The 18,280-nt window shown below is 38.2% G+C and overlaps 2 protein-coding genes across 3 annotated transcripts in view; one reads left to right on the forward strand and one right to left on the reverse strand.

The window, feature by feature from the left end:
• necab2 (N-terminal EF-hand calcium binding protein 2) overlaps positions 1–7,197 on the forward strand; it is a 148,768-nt gene extending 141,571 nt beyond the window's left edge. For both annotated transcript variants that reach the window (XM_049483494.1, XM_049483493.1), the window contains 3 exons: positions 2,009–2,086; positions 3,642–3,733; positions 5,621–7,197. In XM_049483494.1, coding sequence (XP_049339451.1) covers positions 2,009–2,086; positions 3,642–3,733; positions 5,621–5,649 — 199 coding nt within the window. In that variant the 3' untranslated portion in view covers positions 5,650–7,197. The remainder of the gene's footprint in view (positions 1–2,008; positions 2,087–3,641; positions 3,734–5,620) is intronic.
• Positions 7,198–7,485: 288 nt separating this feature from the next.
• Positions 7,486–17,780, reverse strand: slc38a8a (solute carrier family 38 member 8a). The gene is made up of 10 exons (XM_022679699.2): positions 17,423–17,780; positions 13,907–14,105; positions 13,190–13,346; positions 12,243–12,347; positions 11,292–11,349; positions 9,824–9,938; positions 9,085–9,232; positions 8,376–8,575; positions 7,816–7,867; positions 7,486–7,696 (listed from the first exon to the last, which is right to left on the reverse strand). The coding sequence occupies exons 1-10, from the start codon at positions 17,609–17,611 to the stop codon at positions 7,594–7,596; spliced, it is 1,326 nt and encodes a 441-aa protein (XP_022535420.1). The 5' UTR covers positions 17,612–17,780; the 3' UTR covers positions 7,486–7,593.
• Positions 17,781–18,280: the final 500 nt, after the last annotated feature.

Raw genomic sequence — 18,280 nt, forward strand, 5'->3', positions numbered from 1 at the left:
ATTACAGCATTCAAGTGAAAATTGATTGGCATTAACCTAGTCTAAAAAGTGTGCCAAGAAATTACTCATAAATTGCTGAAGCTGGCATCCCAGCTGGTCCCATAAATGCTTGATTAGTGATAAATCTGTTGACCAAGGAGGTGTTGGGGGGCAGTGTGTCACTCCTAAGGTGGCAGGACTGAAGCTCTCACACAGTCTCCATACTCATAACCTAGCCGTCACAGGATCCCAGATCCCAGAAGAATCCCCTCAAGAATCCCAGAACCTTCTTTGCTAAAGACAGCCTGTTGACGACCTAAACATAAACAGTGGCCAGTTTGTTGAAACATCTATGCTGCCATTTAGACTGTCATCCATCATTTCTTGCTGTTTTTAACCTCTCACCAAGAGGTACACTACCCAAAGCCTCTAAGGGCAGCGGGAGAAGCACTTTAACGCCCCCTTGTGGTAAGATATAGTTTCTAATCTAACCACACCAGTAATCATTTCCATAACTGCCTGGGACATAAAAGTGTTTATAGTGTCAATGTGTTTTATGGGTTATAAATGTCAGTGTATCAGTCTTATATAGGAAAGTGTCACTAAATAGGATTGAACAGAAGCCTTATTGTCAAAAAGCAACAAAAATGGCTTTATTCCTTAAATCATAACAATTTCTGTCTGAATCATGTTTGAGCTGTAAGTTGAGTCATGTGTGTGTTTTAAATCCCATCAAATGAAATATTTATAGAGACACTAAGTTTAAAAGTTTCTTTTGTAGTGCTGGTGAAAGAGCCATACCCAACTCTTTGCTTTTAGAGAGAGGCTTGAGTTCTCCAGTCTTGCCTTTATGAAGCATGCTGGCCTATTAAATAATTGATCAGTGAAGTCTCCAGGTTCTGGATAGGTTCCATTACACATACATTGACGAGTAATCTGTCTCGTGTTCCCTTTTTTCACTTTGCTTTTCTCCATCTTCTGCCTTTTATCATGTGTCTTCCACTTTGTTCTTTTTAGAGGGTCTTTTTTCATAGTCTGCTGAATGAGGTGCCGGTTTTAAGCCATAGTCATACTTGCTCACTTAATCACACTCGTGCACACACACACACACACACACACACACGAGCACTTCCAGCACTGCAGAAGTCTCTTTCTAAGCAGGTCTTGTCTGATAAAGCTAATTTAGAACTCTCTCTCACACTGGTGTGTTCAATAAAGCAGTGCGGTGCAATAACAGAGCCGTAAGCAGGGGCCGCAAGATTACTGCCTCTAATGAAAGCTGCCAGGCGGTCAATAGGCACTGGCAGCTCTGTCCACAGCCATGAGCTTATCTGTGATGTAAGCCACATGCAATATTTAGTTAATGTTCATCACTGCACTGTTCTGTTGTCTTAAAACGGTTCACTTTGTAGACGGATGAGGAACTACTGCCATCCAGTGGAGGGTGGAATAGTAATAGGAAATTACCATTCCGAGAATAGACCTGCACTCCTAAACATAAAGGGTCCATTTCCCAGACAGAGAACCAGCTTAACATTAATTATATTGTCCTTTCAATGGAAAATCAGCGGTTAAAATACTGTGTAGTCTAAGATGAGGCTTAATCCCTGTTTAAAAAAATGCATTAAAGGTACCAAAAAGTGTTTTTCTTTTTTGTAGAAATGCAGCAGTAGACATAGGTTTAGTTATATAAAGAACCTTTCAGTGCACAGTTTCTTATGGAACTATTTTTGAAAATGAGATGTTTGAAAGTCACAAACTTTAGTTTTATAGTAAAAGTCTATATTTTGTTACAGTATAGAAATTAATGTGTAACTCATTTATTGTGTATTTATATATTTTTCTAAGTCTAGTAGTTTTATTTTCAGTACTGCATATGCACAGGACATACAGGGAATGGACATTTCATTACTCTTCTTCCCAGAAATTACAGAACTACAGAAAATAAGATTATAAATATAGAACAATGGAGGCTTTACATTAACAAGCAGGAAGAGTTTTCACTCTGTTCTGTGCTCTCTCTCTTCAGTGTGACTGCAGTGCGGCTGCCCGATGGCCTCTCTTTTGTCCTGTATGAATTCTGGGATGGGGAGGAGGAGTGGAAAAGGTAGCTGGCACATTCACTTACTTCTGCTGACTGCATGAGTGTGTGTTCATTCCTTTCCAGCTTTCTGTCACTTCTCATCAAAGTGTACCACTGTCTTTATCTTTGTTCTCTGGGGGACTATCCTAATGATTCAATTTCATGGCAAATACCAAAAAAGCTAGCTTACGTTACTTTCACAACAGTCTGGGGTTAAGCTCTAAGTGAAGTTGCCTCGTAACTGAGTTTTGGAAGATGGACCCCTCCTTTAACTCTTTATCATCAGCCCAATACATAACCCACTCTCCTTCTCGCTAATACTCACCTCAGCTACAGGGACCCACCTCAAAAACTACCTTAAAAAAAACTACCTTTAGCCCAAAAGTTCTCTGAATTCTGAAAATATATTGTAATGTAACATAACTTCATCATAAGTGCACTGAAGGTGCTGTGGTGTTTAATAGTCCAGTCTGTGAGTTTTTTTTTTTTGACCCTGAACCGTCTCCAATGTGCTATATCCTGTATGTGTTGGTGTGTGTGTGTGTGTGTGTGTGTATGTGTATATATATATATGTATATATATATATGTATATATATGTATGTGTATATATATATATATATATATATATATATATATATATATATATATATATATATATATATACACATATATATATATACACACACACACACACACACACACACATACAGGATATAGCACATTGGAGACGGTTCCCTTGGACTGATTACATTTGCACAGTTTTTCACAGATCTGATTGGCAGAGTCAGCAGCGACACAACTGATGCAATTTTCTCCAACTGGACCGTACTGAATTCTAATTAAATACCCCTGTTTTAGTTATTAGAGATACTCATAATGGTGTCTGTGATAAGCCATCCCAAAAAGCTCAAATATTTCTGCAGATTTTGCAGTAGGGGTTAAATGTTGATAGTGTCCAAATTTATAACCAAATACAGCTTCACAAACAAATCTTGGCATGGGAGGGTGTTCTTTGTGCTAATTGCTTTATTGAAATCGATGCATGGCTGGTGTTGTATTTTATAACTAGAGTAAATTGTAATGCCAATACAGACATTGTTTTAAATTCAGATTTGATTAAAAACGAGGTGATCCAACATGAATCCATTAGAAGAATGGCACTTTTACAACACAAGAGAAGAGAGATGACATCCCCTTTTACCCCCCTGCCCAATTGAGCGTTGATTGCATTACATATTAGAAGCTGCATGACTTATGGAAGCTTTACTAGATATGCTGAGACAGTAATGCCTCTTGAGTCCAGTGGCGCATGTTTTATTAATATTTTAATCAAATATAGATTTAAGCAGAATGAGCAGAGGAAGCTGATCGCTGACTCAGGTACAGTATGTAATATATATATATAATGTACAGCCATAGATATGAGTCAACACGCCTGGCCTATCCATCACTCCACCTATAAATCTGCCTTATTTTTATTGCTTATGTGAGTTAAAATCCTGAGTGAGATTTGCTTGAGGCAGCTTTGTGGTGTCCTGCAGCTTCTCACTTTGTCCTCTTAATGTTCTTGCTCCTCAGACACCTCCAGACTGCAGCCTTCAAGGCCTTCCAGCATGTGAAAGTGGACACGCTGTCTCAGCCCGAGGCCGTGGCCAGTGTGGCTGTGCCAGGTGAGTCGCTGGGGAGGTGCCCTGCTGCAGGGCCTGCTGGAGGACTGGCTACACACCAGTCTCTGCTGCTATTTGTAGTGCTGTATTTTTACTGTTTCCAGGTGGAATTCAGGAGAAAAAAAAAAAAACTTTGTGAGAGTTTAGCTCTGAAGAAAAAGCCTGCTGAGGGCAAACCCACACCATATGTACACTTAGTGACTACCCATTACAGTGTACGGAAGAGATTCTGAATCATTGTCCAGTATACATAAACACAAACCCATTTCTGCTCATACGTAAATGTTACATTTGGTCAGTTCTCTGAACCAGTTTGAGCACAAGTCTACACAATGTTAAATTTAGTAAATAAAACAAACCACTTTAACAAAACAAATCTCCCCCTATCGTCTTCCCATAAACAATATACATTACTTATTAGTCAAAATGTGAGACTGTAAAAAATGTAGACGCCATATTTCATGCAAAATTGTCCGCCACTTTGTCAAATTTGCAACTAGAGTTTGGGCAGTAGAGAGCAGAGAAGAGTTTAGACAAATATTTTGGTCAAGCCACTATGAGCAGGAGGTCGCAGGTTCGAACCCACGCTCATGCAGCTTTGCCATCAAGCTGCTGGCGTTCAGAGGGAGCACAATTGGCCCCTTGCTCCCTCCTGGTGGGTAGATGGTGCTCTCTCCCCACATCACTCCTAGGGTGATGTCCACAGCACAGGGCATCTGTGGGCTGATGTACCAGAACCGAGTCACTGCACTTTCCACTGAGCGCGCTGGCTGCTCAGCATCAGCAGCAGCTCGAAAAGAAGCGGTGGCTCATTTCACATGTATCAGAGAAAGCATGTGTTAGTCTTCACCCTCCTGATATGTTGGGGCATCACTAGTGATAGGGGGAGTCCTAAAGAGTGGGTTGGGTAATTGGCCGTGTAAATTGGGGAGAAAATGGGGAAAATATATATATATATTTGTCACCCCACCCCCTCTCCTAAAACAAGTGTTTTAGACCACCTTTATTGCATTTTTAAGATTTTGGAAAATAGGTTTTACTTTCATTTGCTTAACTTCAAACATTTTGAGAAGGGGTACATTTGCCAACCTGATATTTGCAATATCATGCATTAAATAGGACATTGCTTATTAAAGTTTGGGGTGGGGTGGGTTTACCATCATAACTAACAGTGCTTAAAAGTACTTCTATTTTTATTTGATTTTGAACTCATTAAGTACTACTTAACTTTATGTTCACATGCAGTTTTTTGCAAGAATTTGTAACTAAATGTTAAACTTGGAGGATTCAGATAAAGTGTGCTTTCTTCTCAACCGTGTAAATACCTGATAATTAAAGCAGACATGCCTCATTCATCTTTTAATGTCCAACCCAGTCTACAGCTCAAGCAAAGAGATCAGCCTCACTGTTTTAATACATCTGGAGCGGTCTGTATGATGTACTGTGCTTTCGTGACTCCCAACAGCAGACAGAATCTTAATCTTCTGATTATATCCAGGCTTTGATTTTCAGGATTCAGATATGCTAATGTATTTTTTTTTGTTCATCACAGGACATTATGCCATAACTGAAAAGAGCCACAAATGGAGACAACAAAACCCTTGTCTAATTTAGACAGACAGACCTGTGAATGAAAGTAAATGGGAAAGAAGCAAATGAAAAGGTCGAAATTGTTTTTAAAGAGTAACATTAAATCACTGCTGATTTGAGTCACAACAGAACAGATTAGTGACCTTTGAGAAATGAAGTGTAATTTTCATTTGTACTCTGCATTTGATGTAGACAAAATGGTCTGGATGTGGTTTCAGGGTTTAAGGTGCTTTGTCCAGGTTTTAAAAACATGTTCTCCAGTTTTTTTCTGAATGTTCCCCTATTTCTCTCTTTCTCCAGCGGCCTGGTGCAGCCTTAGCAGAGAATGATTGGAAGAGAGCCAGTCTGCGGGTAGAAGACCCACCTTAGCCTGAATCCCTCCCACCCCACCACTTCCACACTCCTTCTCTTCCTCTTCTTCAGCCATAAACCCTTTTCCTACGGCTCGGTTTCCCCCCTAATCTCTCCCTGCTCACTCTAACCCACGCTGCTTCTCCCCCTCTCTCTCCACATCTGCTGTCCCTCTCTTTTGTACCTACTTGTTTACATGGTGTTGGTTTCATACTGAGACAAAAGCAGAAGCGCTGACTGCAGAGAATGTGGAACATAGTGCTGATTCCTTCTTTAACTGCGTTAAGCTCACTCACTCCTAACAGGAACTGCACTGGGACAGATTTCCATCGGGAATCCCTCACGGCTGCTAAGCGGCTCAAAACACAGCGAAAATATCCTATTAGCCGTCTCCAGTTACATAAACAGTTTCTCACCACCCACGAGAGGCACGATTAATTTTTCATGGCTGTTTGGTAATCTACAATAACACAAACACGCATTCATGTTTAGTAAACAGTTTCTCAGCAGAGATGGACATGGCCACAGTCGAGGGTTTATCCAGCCTGCAGACGACCTGAGTATCTGTTAGGAAGTGACAGGTACGTTTATCAGCCTCTCTCTGAAATGTTCTGATGTGCTGTTTCCATCAAATGCTCAAGAACCCACAGTCACGCACCAACCCAGTTTAAAGTGCAAGTGAAGTTAATGTTTACTTAAATGAGGTTCATAGAGAACGTATATCAGAGTAAGCTACCGTAAAAAAAAATAAAAAATATCTTAGAAATATATGAATTGTTTATTGAGAAGAATTTTATGGAACATTTAAATACATTCACAGGAAATCAAAACATAGAAACCTTCTTTGTTAAGCATTCCACAATCCAGACGTTACCAAAATAGTGTATTTATTAAATAGCATTCATAATTTCACCACCCACAAAAGACCAAACTGCCTCATAACTAATTATGGAATGTGGATTTGTGTTTGTGTAAGTAGAATTGTATGGAATTCCCTGTGGGCTCTTGGATGAACAGGTTAAAAAATATTTATAAAAAACCCAGGTGAAACAAACGTCCCCCAGACTTTCTGTAACATTCTTAGCTGTTTGCTTCCCCAGACAACCCAGCTTCCTGCAACCCCACCCCATTCTACCCCATTAATCCCATCCCACCCCATCCCTCACGTGAGTGCATGGTCCAATGAATGTCCAGTAACTTATTTGCTGTAGTATTTAGATATGCTACTTTCAATGGATTTTGTGCATTTCTTAATTTCTTTTATAATACTCCAGTTTAAAAGAAAAAGAGTGAAACTGAGAATTACACAAGTGGAATAAGAACTCCAGTATGAAGTCACTTTTATGGCATTGTTTAATGAAATACAACTTCTTATACCTATGTATGTTTCCGTAAAACTGGCTTTCTCTATTAAAAGTGAGTGTAGAGACTTATTGCAGGGATGCAAATATATTCGTCTGAACTTTGTTTAAAATCTAGATTATGTAGAGTGATGCAACTCAATAAAAATAAAGGTCTAAAGTGAATCGGTCATGTTTTTTTTTTCTTCAGGTTTTGTTTACATGTATGCAAATATTATACACATACATTCTCACGTCACACTCAAACTTTCTCTCACATACGCACTCACCCTAATACACAATCTCTCACATTCACACACACTCTTGCACACACCCACACTTTTACTCTCTTTCACACACAAACATTCTCCCACACCACACATGCTTTCACACACACACACACACACTCTCTCACATACACATTTTTACTGACTGACTGACTGACTGACTGACTGACACTGAAATGGTGCAGTGGAAGTGATCATATATCTGTATATTTAATATTTATATAAATATTTGAGGAAGTGAGTAAATAAAATACTTGAAAAACCTCAGAGGAAGAGTCCCAGATGCTGAGAGCTGTTATAGCTTATTCAGGATGTGCATGATGGCGAGGGCTGTGCTCTGGCCAAAGATGAATGTGCCACATAAAAGCGTAATAACTCCCCATGCAATCAGAACAAACCTGTAAACACAGACACAAATCAGAGCAGGGTACAGCACGCAGGAGACAGAGTGCAGAAAGTGCATGAGAGGAAAGAAAAGCTAATTAAAGCTACGTGTGCAGCTTCACGCCTAGCTCACCTCAGTCTCGCTGACACTGGCTGTGACTGCATGGCAAATATTAAACAAAGCCCTGCAAGAGAACAGACATATGCAGCAAATCACAGACATGCATAGAAATGCTGGGTTTAAATACATGGTACAAAATCATATTTGAGAAGTGAGCCAAGTTCTGCATGTCCAGGTTTTCATTTTAGTAAAAAAAAAAAAAAAAAAAAAAAGTGGTACTCACTTAAGCTCAATAATAAATATGAATACGGACAGTCTTCTGTCTTTACTGCCAAATGTATGCACATTATCTTGAAGCTTACAGTTAGGTGAACATTTGTGTTGGAAATGATGCAAGAGAATGTTGAAATTGGATATACAATTTGAATGTCCAAAGTGTCCAGATAAATGTGATTGTAGTAGCCTTTCAAGCCACCTGTAACTGTGGTTTGGAACATATTTGATGTGGTTCAGACCCTAAAAAATTAAATCGAGATAGGATCTATATATGCTGGATTGGGTTGGCAATCTGAATACAGCATAAATTAACTTAAGCATATGGAGAATCAATACAGGAGAGCTATGAATCTCACCTGGGAAGATGAAGATGAAGAATGCACTTATTCCACCGATGACGCTGATCACTTTGCTTATGTCTGGGACAAATACTGCGATGAGGAGAGTGGTCATGATCCAGGTTACAGTCAGACTGACTCTGGTGCACATCTCGAAGAAATTAGTCACAGTAAAGTGTTTCCCTCTGCGCTTCAGTAAGGGATCTTGAATTACAGACCTGCAGAAAGAATTAAGGGTTTATTGAAATTCTACATTAACCCAAAATCGATCTTACTACAGTGGACAGGTCAAATGTATAATTTTTCTCCAGTTTAAAACGTAATCAGCTTTTCTCAAAATCCAGACTGCAAGAACTGACACACAGTATAACATTCACTTTTTGCTTTTATTTAGCATTTTGAGTCCAAAATGTCCCCAATCCAGAATTTCACATCTAATAGAGTGTTCTACAGTAAACGTCTGATTTGCATTCTTCCAGCAGTAATTTGGCTCAAAATAATATGTTTATATTTAAAATAGTTTTTAAATAAACGTAAATGTCTAACATTTAGGCGGTGGATATGTAAAACTGAAATTTTAGAATTTGTAAAATGAATTAATTTTGGCAAAATCTAAGCATGGTCTAAAATAAAGCAATTACACCCATAGACTAATTTAAACCTTTAAAAAAAAAAAAAAAAAAAAAAAACACACAAATCACAGGTTGTTTTTGTTTGGTTACATTACCTTCCAAGCAGGACAACAATTGGATAGATGGTGATGATTGACACCCCAAAGAGCAGCCTGGCAATAATCATGAGAACATCACCACCACTGTATGACATCAGAACATCTGGGGCAACATTTTTTCCAAAGGTCATATAACCATAGATCCCTGTATAAAAAAAAAAAGGGATGTACATGTTCATACAAGAGGCGGCACTAAAAAAAAAAAAACACTCCACTTTAATATTCTACAGCAAAGGTTCTTGCCCCTATTCCTCTGACAGGCAGCTCTGCAGGCAGGCAGGCCTGAGGTGGATTTTGTTTCATGTTTGAAGAGATTTACATTCTGCTCTTCCTCACTACTATTTTAATCATTATATTTGACCTAAATCAAATAGGGGTTCCCAAGTTAGGAACCCCTGCTCTACAGAAAAGTGACCAGACACCACATCTATACATCACATCACACTGGCATAAGGGAAATGGATAAATGCTGCTTAGATGCCGCTTACATTCATGCAAATGTTAATTAAAACTAGTCAATAAAATGTCTTGAAAGTTGGACTAGAAATACCCAATTGTAACTCCACTTGTATCTAGACTAGTGGCGGCCCAACAGGGTCCTAGAGCTTCATTTCAATTTTAGTACGGTTTTGTACTGCAATCACTTACATACATCATCATTACAGTCACACACATTAGATTTCAAACCACTACTGCCTAGTATGATATATTTCTCATGAAGTGTATGTAGACTCACCAGTGAGGGAGTAGATGATTAGACAGAAGAACATGGACATTAAAGAGATGAAGACCCAGTGAGTAAGCTTCTTATTCTCCATACTGCTGTATATGGCAATGCAGGCCTCATGACACTGGATAAAACGTAAGAAAAACACGAGGGATTATTGATGAATAAATTCATCAGATTAAAATGAGCAAAAGTCATTAAAAGTTGACTTTTGACATCAATGAAAATACGTAAATTTTTATGTCTTATGTCTACTTTACCAAGTAATATATATGGAAAAAACGTAAACAATGATTATGCATTAAAATAAAGTCCAGTTATGTTGACTTCAAGACGAACACAGTGTTGCTGAAATGGCCTTTCTTCAAAAATGTTCCACTATGTTGATGCTGCTGAGTGCCTACAGGGTCCCTACAGTCTTGTATGTGCTGCACCTTAAGCATGCAAAGCATGAATCTCTGAGGAGGACAGCCAACAAATCAAGGATCACTCAGCACTATCTAACCAGCACAGTAACATCATTCTGATGTCAACAAAATTAATTAAGAAGTCAGTTAACATTGCCAGTTAGCCATTAGCCATCTCAATCAACATCTGCAGTCTTTTAGCCTAGCTAGATTGAGCTGACAGCTGCATCCCAGCGTAGTAAGGGTAATAACAAAAGACATGAGTAAACTCTTTTCCATAATCCACATATATCAAACCACAGACAAACTACTAGCCAGTTATATAGAAATACAGAAACAGTTAGCAGGCATGCTCATTTTTTTTGCATTCCAAGAACAATAAATACTTTTTATTTTATTTGGATTTTACTAAGTAAACCTTTGATCAAAATATGGTTAAATATCAATTCTCTTTATATCTGCATTTTATTCTTGAGCGTTTTAAGATGCATGTTTTATTATTACAGAGCAACACATTTCAGTTTTAAATTATTTTAAGTAGCCCAAGATCATCTTTAAATAACCTTTGGCATATATGACCATTTCCTGTAAAACACCTTCACCACGTTACCAGGCTCAGTGAATACAAACAGATGCTTAATAAAAAAAGACCCTATTAAAAATAATAATATACCCACAATCCTCTTCCACATGACCACCTCCTTTCTCTCAGTTTTTTTTTTTCCATAGGTCTTTTCCATTCTGTTTTCATTCCTGTTCTTTAATCAATCAGCCTCCAGCGATGGGTGCAGAAGGCTCCTGCACTCACATATGGCCTTACACTCGCCTTTTATTACTCTTTTGATACTCTTATGACTCTTCGCTGCGCTGGTTTCTTGGAAAGCAATAAATAAAGCTTCCAAAATGCACCATTGCATCCATGCTTCCCGCTCACCTGATCGTAACTATGATGAAAAGAGTGGCATGAACTGTGCCTCAAGTAAGATCCCATTCTGTGTAAGAAAGCCCCATTCCCAGTTAAACACCAGTCTGGAAACCCTCATCACCCCAGTCATACAGCCCCCACTCACCTGAAAGCCGAAGCAGATAGTAGGAATTACACTGAACATCGAGGCCCAGGTGCTTATCCTAAAAAGAAAAAGGCCAGAGACCAAAATAAATACAGCGCTGTAACCATTTCACACATTTACAAGAAGCCTCTTTTGTGTTAATGTCGCCCAGCCTTCAGAAGACAATTGCAACCCTTCATTGTTTAGCCGTCAATCACAACTTAATTTAACCTCAGTCCTGAACTCCAAACTGGCTGGAGCGTAAGAGATTAAGAACAGAGACATCATAAAGCATGCAAAGAGCAGGGTACATTATGCACACTAAAGGAGGTCTGCTTGGTTCCTGCTCTAATCATATATTGATTTTGGATCACAGAACATGTAAAAGGACTAAAGGAAAATAAAACAAAAACAAAATACTTTCGACGACCCATTCCCGGTCTGAAAAAGGTGATTGGCCAGTTAATTCAGTAGCTTAGCTTCATTCACTTAGCAGCAATAACAAACAAAACACTTTCTGTAGTTGCTTATCAGTGTGCAGCAGCAGCAGACGTGTGTAGTAGTTCTAGAATTACAGACTGAGTCCATCCGTTTCTATGCATTTTATATCATCATCATCATCATCCTTTTACTCCATTTGTAAGTTTAATAAAAAAATAAAAATAAAAAAAAATACATCAACTAACTGTTCACGCTGAAAAGATTTTCAATATTAGAAAAATAAGAGACTTTTTTTTATATTTTACTGTGGGGTCACTTCAAATAACCTGATAAAAAAGTGGGTATGCCATGGATCCTCAAACTGATTTAATTCCACCACCCTCCTCCTCAAGTCTGTTTGCATAGTGATCTGTATCAGAGAACTGACATACATGAAACCCAAACCACTGGGAGGTCAACTGCAAGAGCACAGTTTTGGCAGCAAGGGGATATTAGTCAGGTTTGTATAAACAAATAAGATCAAATACATACCCACTGCTGTATATGGGAAACAGGTATGTTTCAGGGATAGCTCTGGTGTAGTACTTCACAATGACCGATATAGTCAGATATATGGCAGCTAGAGTGCCCAACACACTACACACAAACAAACAAAAACATTTTTGTAATCACACACATTTTTGCAATCACACAGTAATACTGTGCAAGTGTTAGGTTTGCACAGCAAGGAGACGCAGAGAATGGATGCAAATGCTCAGTATTTATTAAACTGAGAAACCAAAATAAAGACAAAAACCAGAAAAAAAAATAACAGGACAAACTAACAAATAGTTCCTAAATACAACACGTTTTCTTTTTTTCAACCCTTTGAATTAAACCCAAAATCTACACTACAAATGCATCTTTTGTTTTATTACAAAAACAGTGTGGTGGCAAGCAGAGTCATGAAGATTGTGTCCCTCTTCAAATATTTATGCGGTTAACTGTATGTGAATTGCCTTGTGCAAACTGTAATATAGGTGACAGTTATATATGACATACATTTAGCAAAAATACATACTACTGCAGTTTTTCTGACTGCTCTCTGCACCCCCTGATCATTTTTCAGTTATTGTCTGAAAGGCATCAAGTGCCAGAATACAGTCAATAATCAATTATGTATAACAAATGTCATTGTACAAATGACAGCAATGTTTGTACATGTTAATAGTTTTGTGACAGCCTTTGTTTGCTTTATTAATGAGATAGCTGAGAAAACAATGCAGTGAATTGGTCTGATCTGTGTCTGACACTGTTATAATTACTACTGAATTATTCCCTAATTGAATGCCTACGATTTCTGACATGATTTATTCAATTCTTAAATTACATATTCAGAATGATGGATGGAAACAATCAAGACAATGACCCAATCCATCCTTCTCCCATTTTTACAAATCCTTCAATATTTTACAGCTCCTTGAATGAAGGTTTCTTACCTGATGTATTTCTGCATCTCAATCTCTTTAGGGACAGAGAGGGGTAGAATGAGGAAGACACATAAGAGGAAGAGTGTAAACCTCTGGTCTGTGTACCAGTGGTGAGGCAGGTCACCTTCACTCATGCCTGTGATGACCTCATATAGGGAAACCCACACTGAGAACACAAAGGGATAAGAAAAGGCTATTAACATCTTTTAAACATTATCACTATTAGTTAAATATCAGAAAGTGTAGACAGTATGGGTGGGCAATATGGCTCTAAAATAATATGATATTTCAGGGTATTTTTGCTTACTTATTTACTGATTACTTGGTGATATAGGAAAACTAAAATAATTTATTCATTTCAGGAATATAGTATAATAGTATAAGAGTATAATCATAATGTGGCAACATAAATGTAGCATAAAATAATATAATGCAGCAAAAAATATTGGAGAATATTTAGTGAATGCATATAAACTGCAAACTAAAACAATTATACAAAAAAAATACACTTAAAGTTTCACAGTAAATAATAGACTATTTTTAAGACAGAACAGCCCTATTATCACTAAATGGATTTTTAATATCATGATATTTCTGTGTCACGATATATTGTATACAATATAAAATATTGCCCACCCCTAGTTTAAAAACTTAGAAATCACAACACACCAGTAAAGCCAAACAAAGCACAACACACCATTAAAGCCAAGTATGAACATTATTTACACTTGTGAAGCTGGTCCGCCACTATGACCAGAAAGGCCACAGAGATCATGAAGAGGTTGAAGACGAAACAGATCTCACAGAGCTTTCCAATAGCAGATCCACAAAGGTGCCTAACCACAGCCTGGTACGTGGTCTGTCCACTGATAGAAGAGGAGTAGCCTAGGATGACCAGTCCGCTAACGAGGAACACAAGAGAAACCTAAAGAGGAGAGTAGGACAAGATAAATGAGTCAGGTAAGGTTTTGTTATCTCCGAACTCCGAAGAGAAATCATTGCCATCGGTGGGGGTCCCTATATGTTCACACCAATGGCAAACAAATTACTTCCTCCATCTTGGACAGGAAATGTCAGAAGCTCCCCCCATTCTTTTATATTTATAATCTTATTTTCTGTACTTGCTGCAACTTGGATAGGAGAATAACAATTTCAATCTTTTATATATCCTGTACATATGCAGTATTAATAAAACTACTTAACTACATGTCTTATCTAAAGCTATATACACTCATCAATAGTTTAAATAACTCATTATTTTTAATGGCCATTTATTAAATGGAATATTATATTATACGTTATACCTCTTTTTACCCAAGTTTCTAGATGTGGGATACACAAAACATGGTCATGAAGTCGTTAACACACAATCACTCTCAAAGAAATCTCACCAGCTATATAACTTGCCAGTTTAAGAGCTGTCACCTTTATACAAAGAAGCTGTTGCTGGCCACACCATGTTACTGCTGAGAATTTACCACACGCCGAGTTAGCTTGTAGTGTTAGCTTGTGCTAAATGGTGAACCACAAACAAACTAGTTCATGTTTGAGAGAGACAGAGAAACTGAGAGAAACACAAAACTAATTATTTAAAAAGTAATTAAATCTCCCTCATCTGCTGACTTGACAAGGACCCTCCCTGACTTGCCACAGCAGCACTGTTAAGGCAGCTTTATGACAGGAACAGCACTGCTGAGGTAAATTCACGATTGGAAAAGCACAGCTGAGGGTAATGTATTCTGTTGTGTTAGTTTGTCTGAAGTGAGATTAAGAGGGTGTTCAATAATTGTAGCCCTTTTATTTTAAAGGAAACCAAAATACATTTAGGCTATTTAAGTCAGGGATAAAAAAAAAATGGCATAAGAAATAAATACCTGTGAAACCACTGCAAGGATAGGTAATTGATCTTATACACCTGAACACCCAACATTATCTTCATCTACCACATCCTGTTGACACTCCAAAACTCATTTACATCACCCTCTTTTTCAGGCTCCATATATCATATCATATCTAGCTTAAATTTTTTTTAGCACACCTCCATTTTTCAAACATCATATCTAAACTGTCCATCAAACACGGCCCAGACGTCATATCTAAATCCCACATCTTATCTACACTCCACAAACATCATATCTAAATCCCACATCATATCTACACTCACCAAACACATTATATCTAAATCCCACATCACACCTACACTTCCAAAACTTCATGTCTACACTGTCCTTCAAACATTCTCCAAACGTCATATCTAAATCCCACATCTACAACATTTCTCATATCTTCAGGACATCATATAGAAAATATTAAGTCTGCGCATTCAATCATACCTGCATTCTTATCTACATTTATATCTACATTCTCCATCATTTTCAGTTACCAACAAGGATGGAACGCTTATCTGACTGGTAATAAAAGAATGTTAGATCTGAGATTAGAGATTAGAGAAATAATGAATTTGTTCTGCAAACAGATCTTGGCTGATGAGCACACATTCACCATGTGATCTCAAGTAGTCACCTATATATAAAATCACAGCGATATTTTATAAAGTTTTTAGGATTTAGAGAAAGTGTACAGTAAATCTTTAAACAGGTACATAAAATTGAGCACCCCAAAAGAAAAAAAAATCTATATATAGTAGATGCTCTTTTTGCAGAAATATCAGCTTTTAAAATGTTCCCTAGAACTTTCAATGAGAGGCTGGCTTCTGGTTGAAGGTATTTTGAACCATTCTTCTTTACAAAACATCTCCAGTTCAGTCAGGTTTGATAGTTTCTGAGCATGAACAGCCCGCTTTAAATCACACCACAGATTTTCAGTAATATTCAGGTCTGGGGACTGAGATGATCATTCCAGAACATTGTACTTGTTCCTCTGCCTGAATGATTTAGTAGATTTTGAGCGGTGATGATTTGGGTCGTTGTCTTGTTGAAGTATCCAACCCCAGGGCAATTTTCTCACTGATTCTTGAACATTGTTCTCAAGAATCTGCTGATATTGACTGAAATCCACACAACCCTCAACCTTTAGCAAGTTTCCCAGTACCTGTACTGAACTCACAGCCCCACAGCATGATGAACCACCACCAAATTTCACTGTGGGGAGCAGTGAAGTGTTTGTCTTCGAATGATGTGTTCTTTTTTCACTATGCATAGCAACCTCCAAATAACTCATTTTCAGTTTCATCAGACCACAGCACCTTATTCCAAAATAAAGCTGGCTTGTCCAAATGTGCTTTAGCATACCTCAAGCGACTCCGTTTGTGGCGTGTGCTCAAAAAAGGCTTCTTCTGCATTACTCTCCCATACAGTTTCTCCTTGAGCAAACTGCACTGAATAGATTAACGATGCACAGGCACACCATCTGCAGCAAGATGGTGTTGTAGGTCTTTGGAGCTGGTCTGTGTTGGTTGACTATAACTGTTCTCACCATTGTTCGCATCTGCTTATCTGAGATGTTTCTTGGCCTGCCACTTTACACTGTTATTTGTTTATTTTTAAAATACAAATTTTAGGACAAATCAGTAGAATGTGCTCGGTGTCCTCATGCTATTAGCATAGCTGCCATTTAGCTATTTCTCATGTTTTTGCTAATTCTTTGCTAAAAACTCAGTCCTGTTACTTTAATTCCTGTTACTTAAAACATAAAAGGTAACAATAAGTGCCAGTAACAGGAGTGAGTGAGAAAATCAAAGGATTTAGTGGACTTGCTTTTAAACATGCTTTTTAATGTCAAACGATTTTTGTAACCATCTTCGGAATACAAATCTTGTAAAAAATTAGGTAAACTTGGCTAAGTTTGACTAGTTTATATTTTGAATAGTTAAATACATGTGTTATTAGATTCAGAGTTGGAAAAAAGATAAAAATAATAGGTTTAAATAGGAAGAGTTACAACAAACACATAGCACCTATTCGGTGGAATGGCCCAAAAATGTATTTAAACTTGAAGGTTAACAATTGACCCCTTAATTAATTCATTCATTAACCTTATCACACCTGCTCACATTCATTATCTCACCCTCTACCTCCATTCTCCCAGAGCAATGTTAACACTCTCCTCAGGTCTCAGCTTTTCTTTCCTATACTAAACACCGTAAAATAAAGTTTACCCGACAGTATAAATTTACCCGACAGTATAAAGCAGGAATATTAATATTAAAGCTGCTACAGTTTCACATTAAACCCAGTAAGGCCAGTCTGGCTGAATTTATACAGTGTGCTGGGAGCTACTGACCAGTTCCACGGTGAGAGCGGCGTGGACTCCCCCGGCCCGGGCGAAGGCCCAGGGGAAGTTGAGCAGCCCGGCGCCCAGAGCAGACTTCAGCATGATGACCAGCGCGCCGCAGGAGCCCAGCCGCGGCCCGTCCGCCGACAGCGCGGGTTTACTCAGCAAGCTGATGCTCTCCCTCGCCAACTCTTCCATCTTCAAACACAACTCTGGGGGGAAAAAACGCACGCGCCCCTCAAACAATTAAGATCAGGGAGCGAGGAGAGCCGTTCGCTGATTGGCTGTAGCCGCAGGTGTCCGTCAGGGCTGTACACCAATCAGATCAGTGAACGGCGGGTCACAACCTGCAGCACTGCTGTCTCCACCTCTTCATCAGCAGTGCTCAGTGAAGTACACAGGACCCTCTGAGTGATTATATCAGTAGGACCTGCCTAAGGGCCCCTTATATCCTTTAAACACATAAAACATAAATAAAATTGAGTTCTCTTTTGTTAATTCATATTAATTATCGCAGAAAAACGGGGCAAAAGAGTCTAAAAGTTGCAGTAATAAAGGAGTTTAATATTAAGAGACATCATGAAATTAAACATCAATTTGAAAAATATTAGTTTACACAACACTGTCAAAGATAAAGACAGTAAGTCAAGTAAAATGGTGTGTAAATGAAATAATCAGGAAAAAAGTATTATTTAAAGTGGTATATTTCATTATTTGTTTTATTACAGAGTGTGGCCCCCAACAAAAAAAGTTTGGACACCCCTGGTCTAAGGCCTAATCCCATTTTTTTTGTAACTCTCCACTTTGATACAGAGTTACAAAACGAAGGTGTGAAATCTATAGGAAGGAAGGAAGGAAGGAAGGTCG

Source organism: Astyanax mexicanus, chromosome 9 (genome assembly GCF_023375975.1).
Source record: "Astyanax mexicanus isolate ESR-SI-001 chromosome 9, AstMex3_surface, whole genome shotgun sequence".
NCBI lineage: Eukaryota > Metazoa > Chordata > Actinopteri > Characiformes > Acestrorhamphidae > Astyanax > Astyanax mexicanus.

Bases quoted from the DNA above. Each gene is read 5' to 3' on its own strand.
- slc38a8a (XM_022679699.2), bottom strand. From the start codon at position 17,611: ATGGAAGAGTTGGCGAGGGAGAGCATCAGCTTGCTGAGTAAACCCGCG. The intron at 14,106-17,422 runs GTCAGTAGCTCC...TCTCCTCTTTAG, and splicing joins CCGCTCTCACCGTGGAACTG to GTTTCTCTTGTGTTCCTCGT. The intron at 9,939-11,291 runs GTGAGTGGGGGC...CGTTTTATCCAG, and splicing joins CTATCTGCTTCGGCTTTCAG to TGTCATGAGGCCTGCATTGC.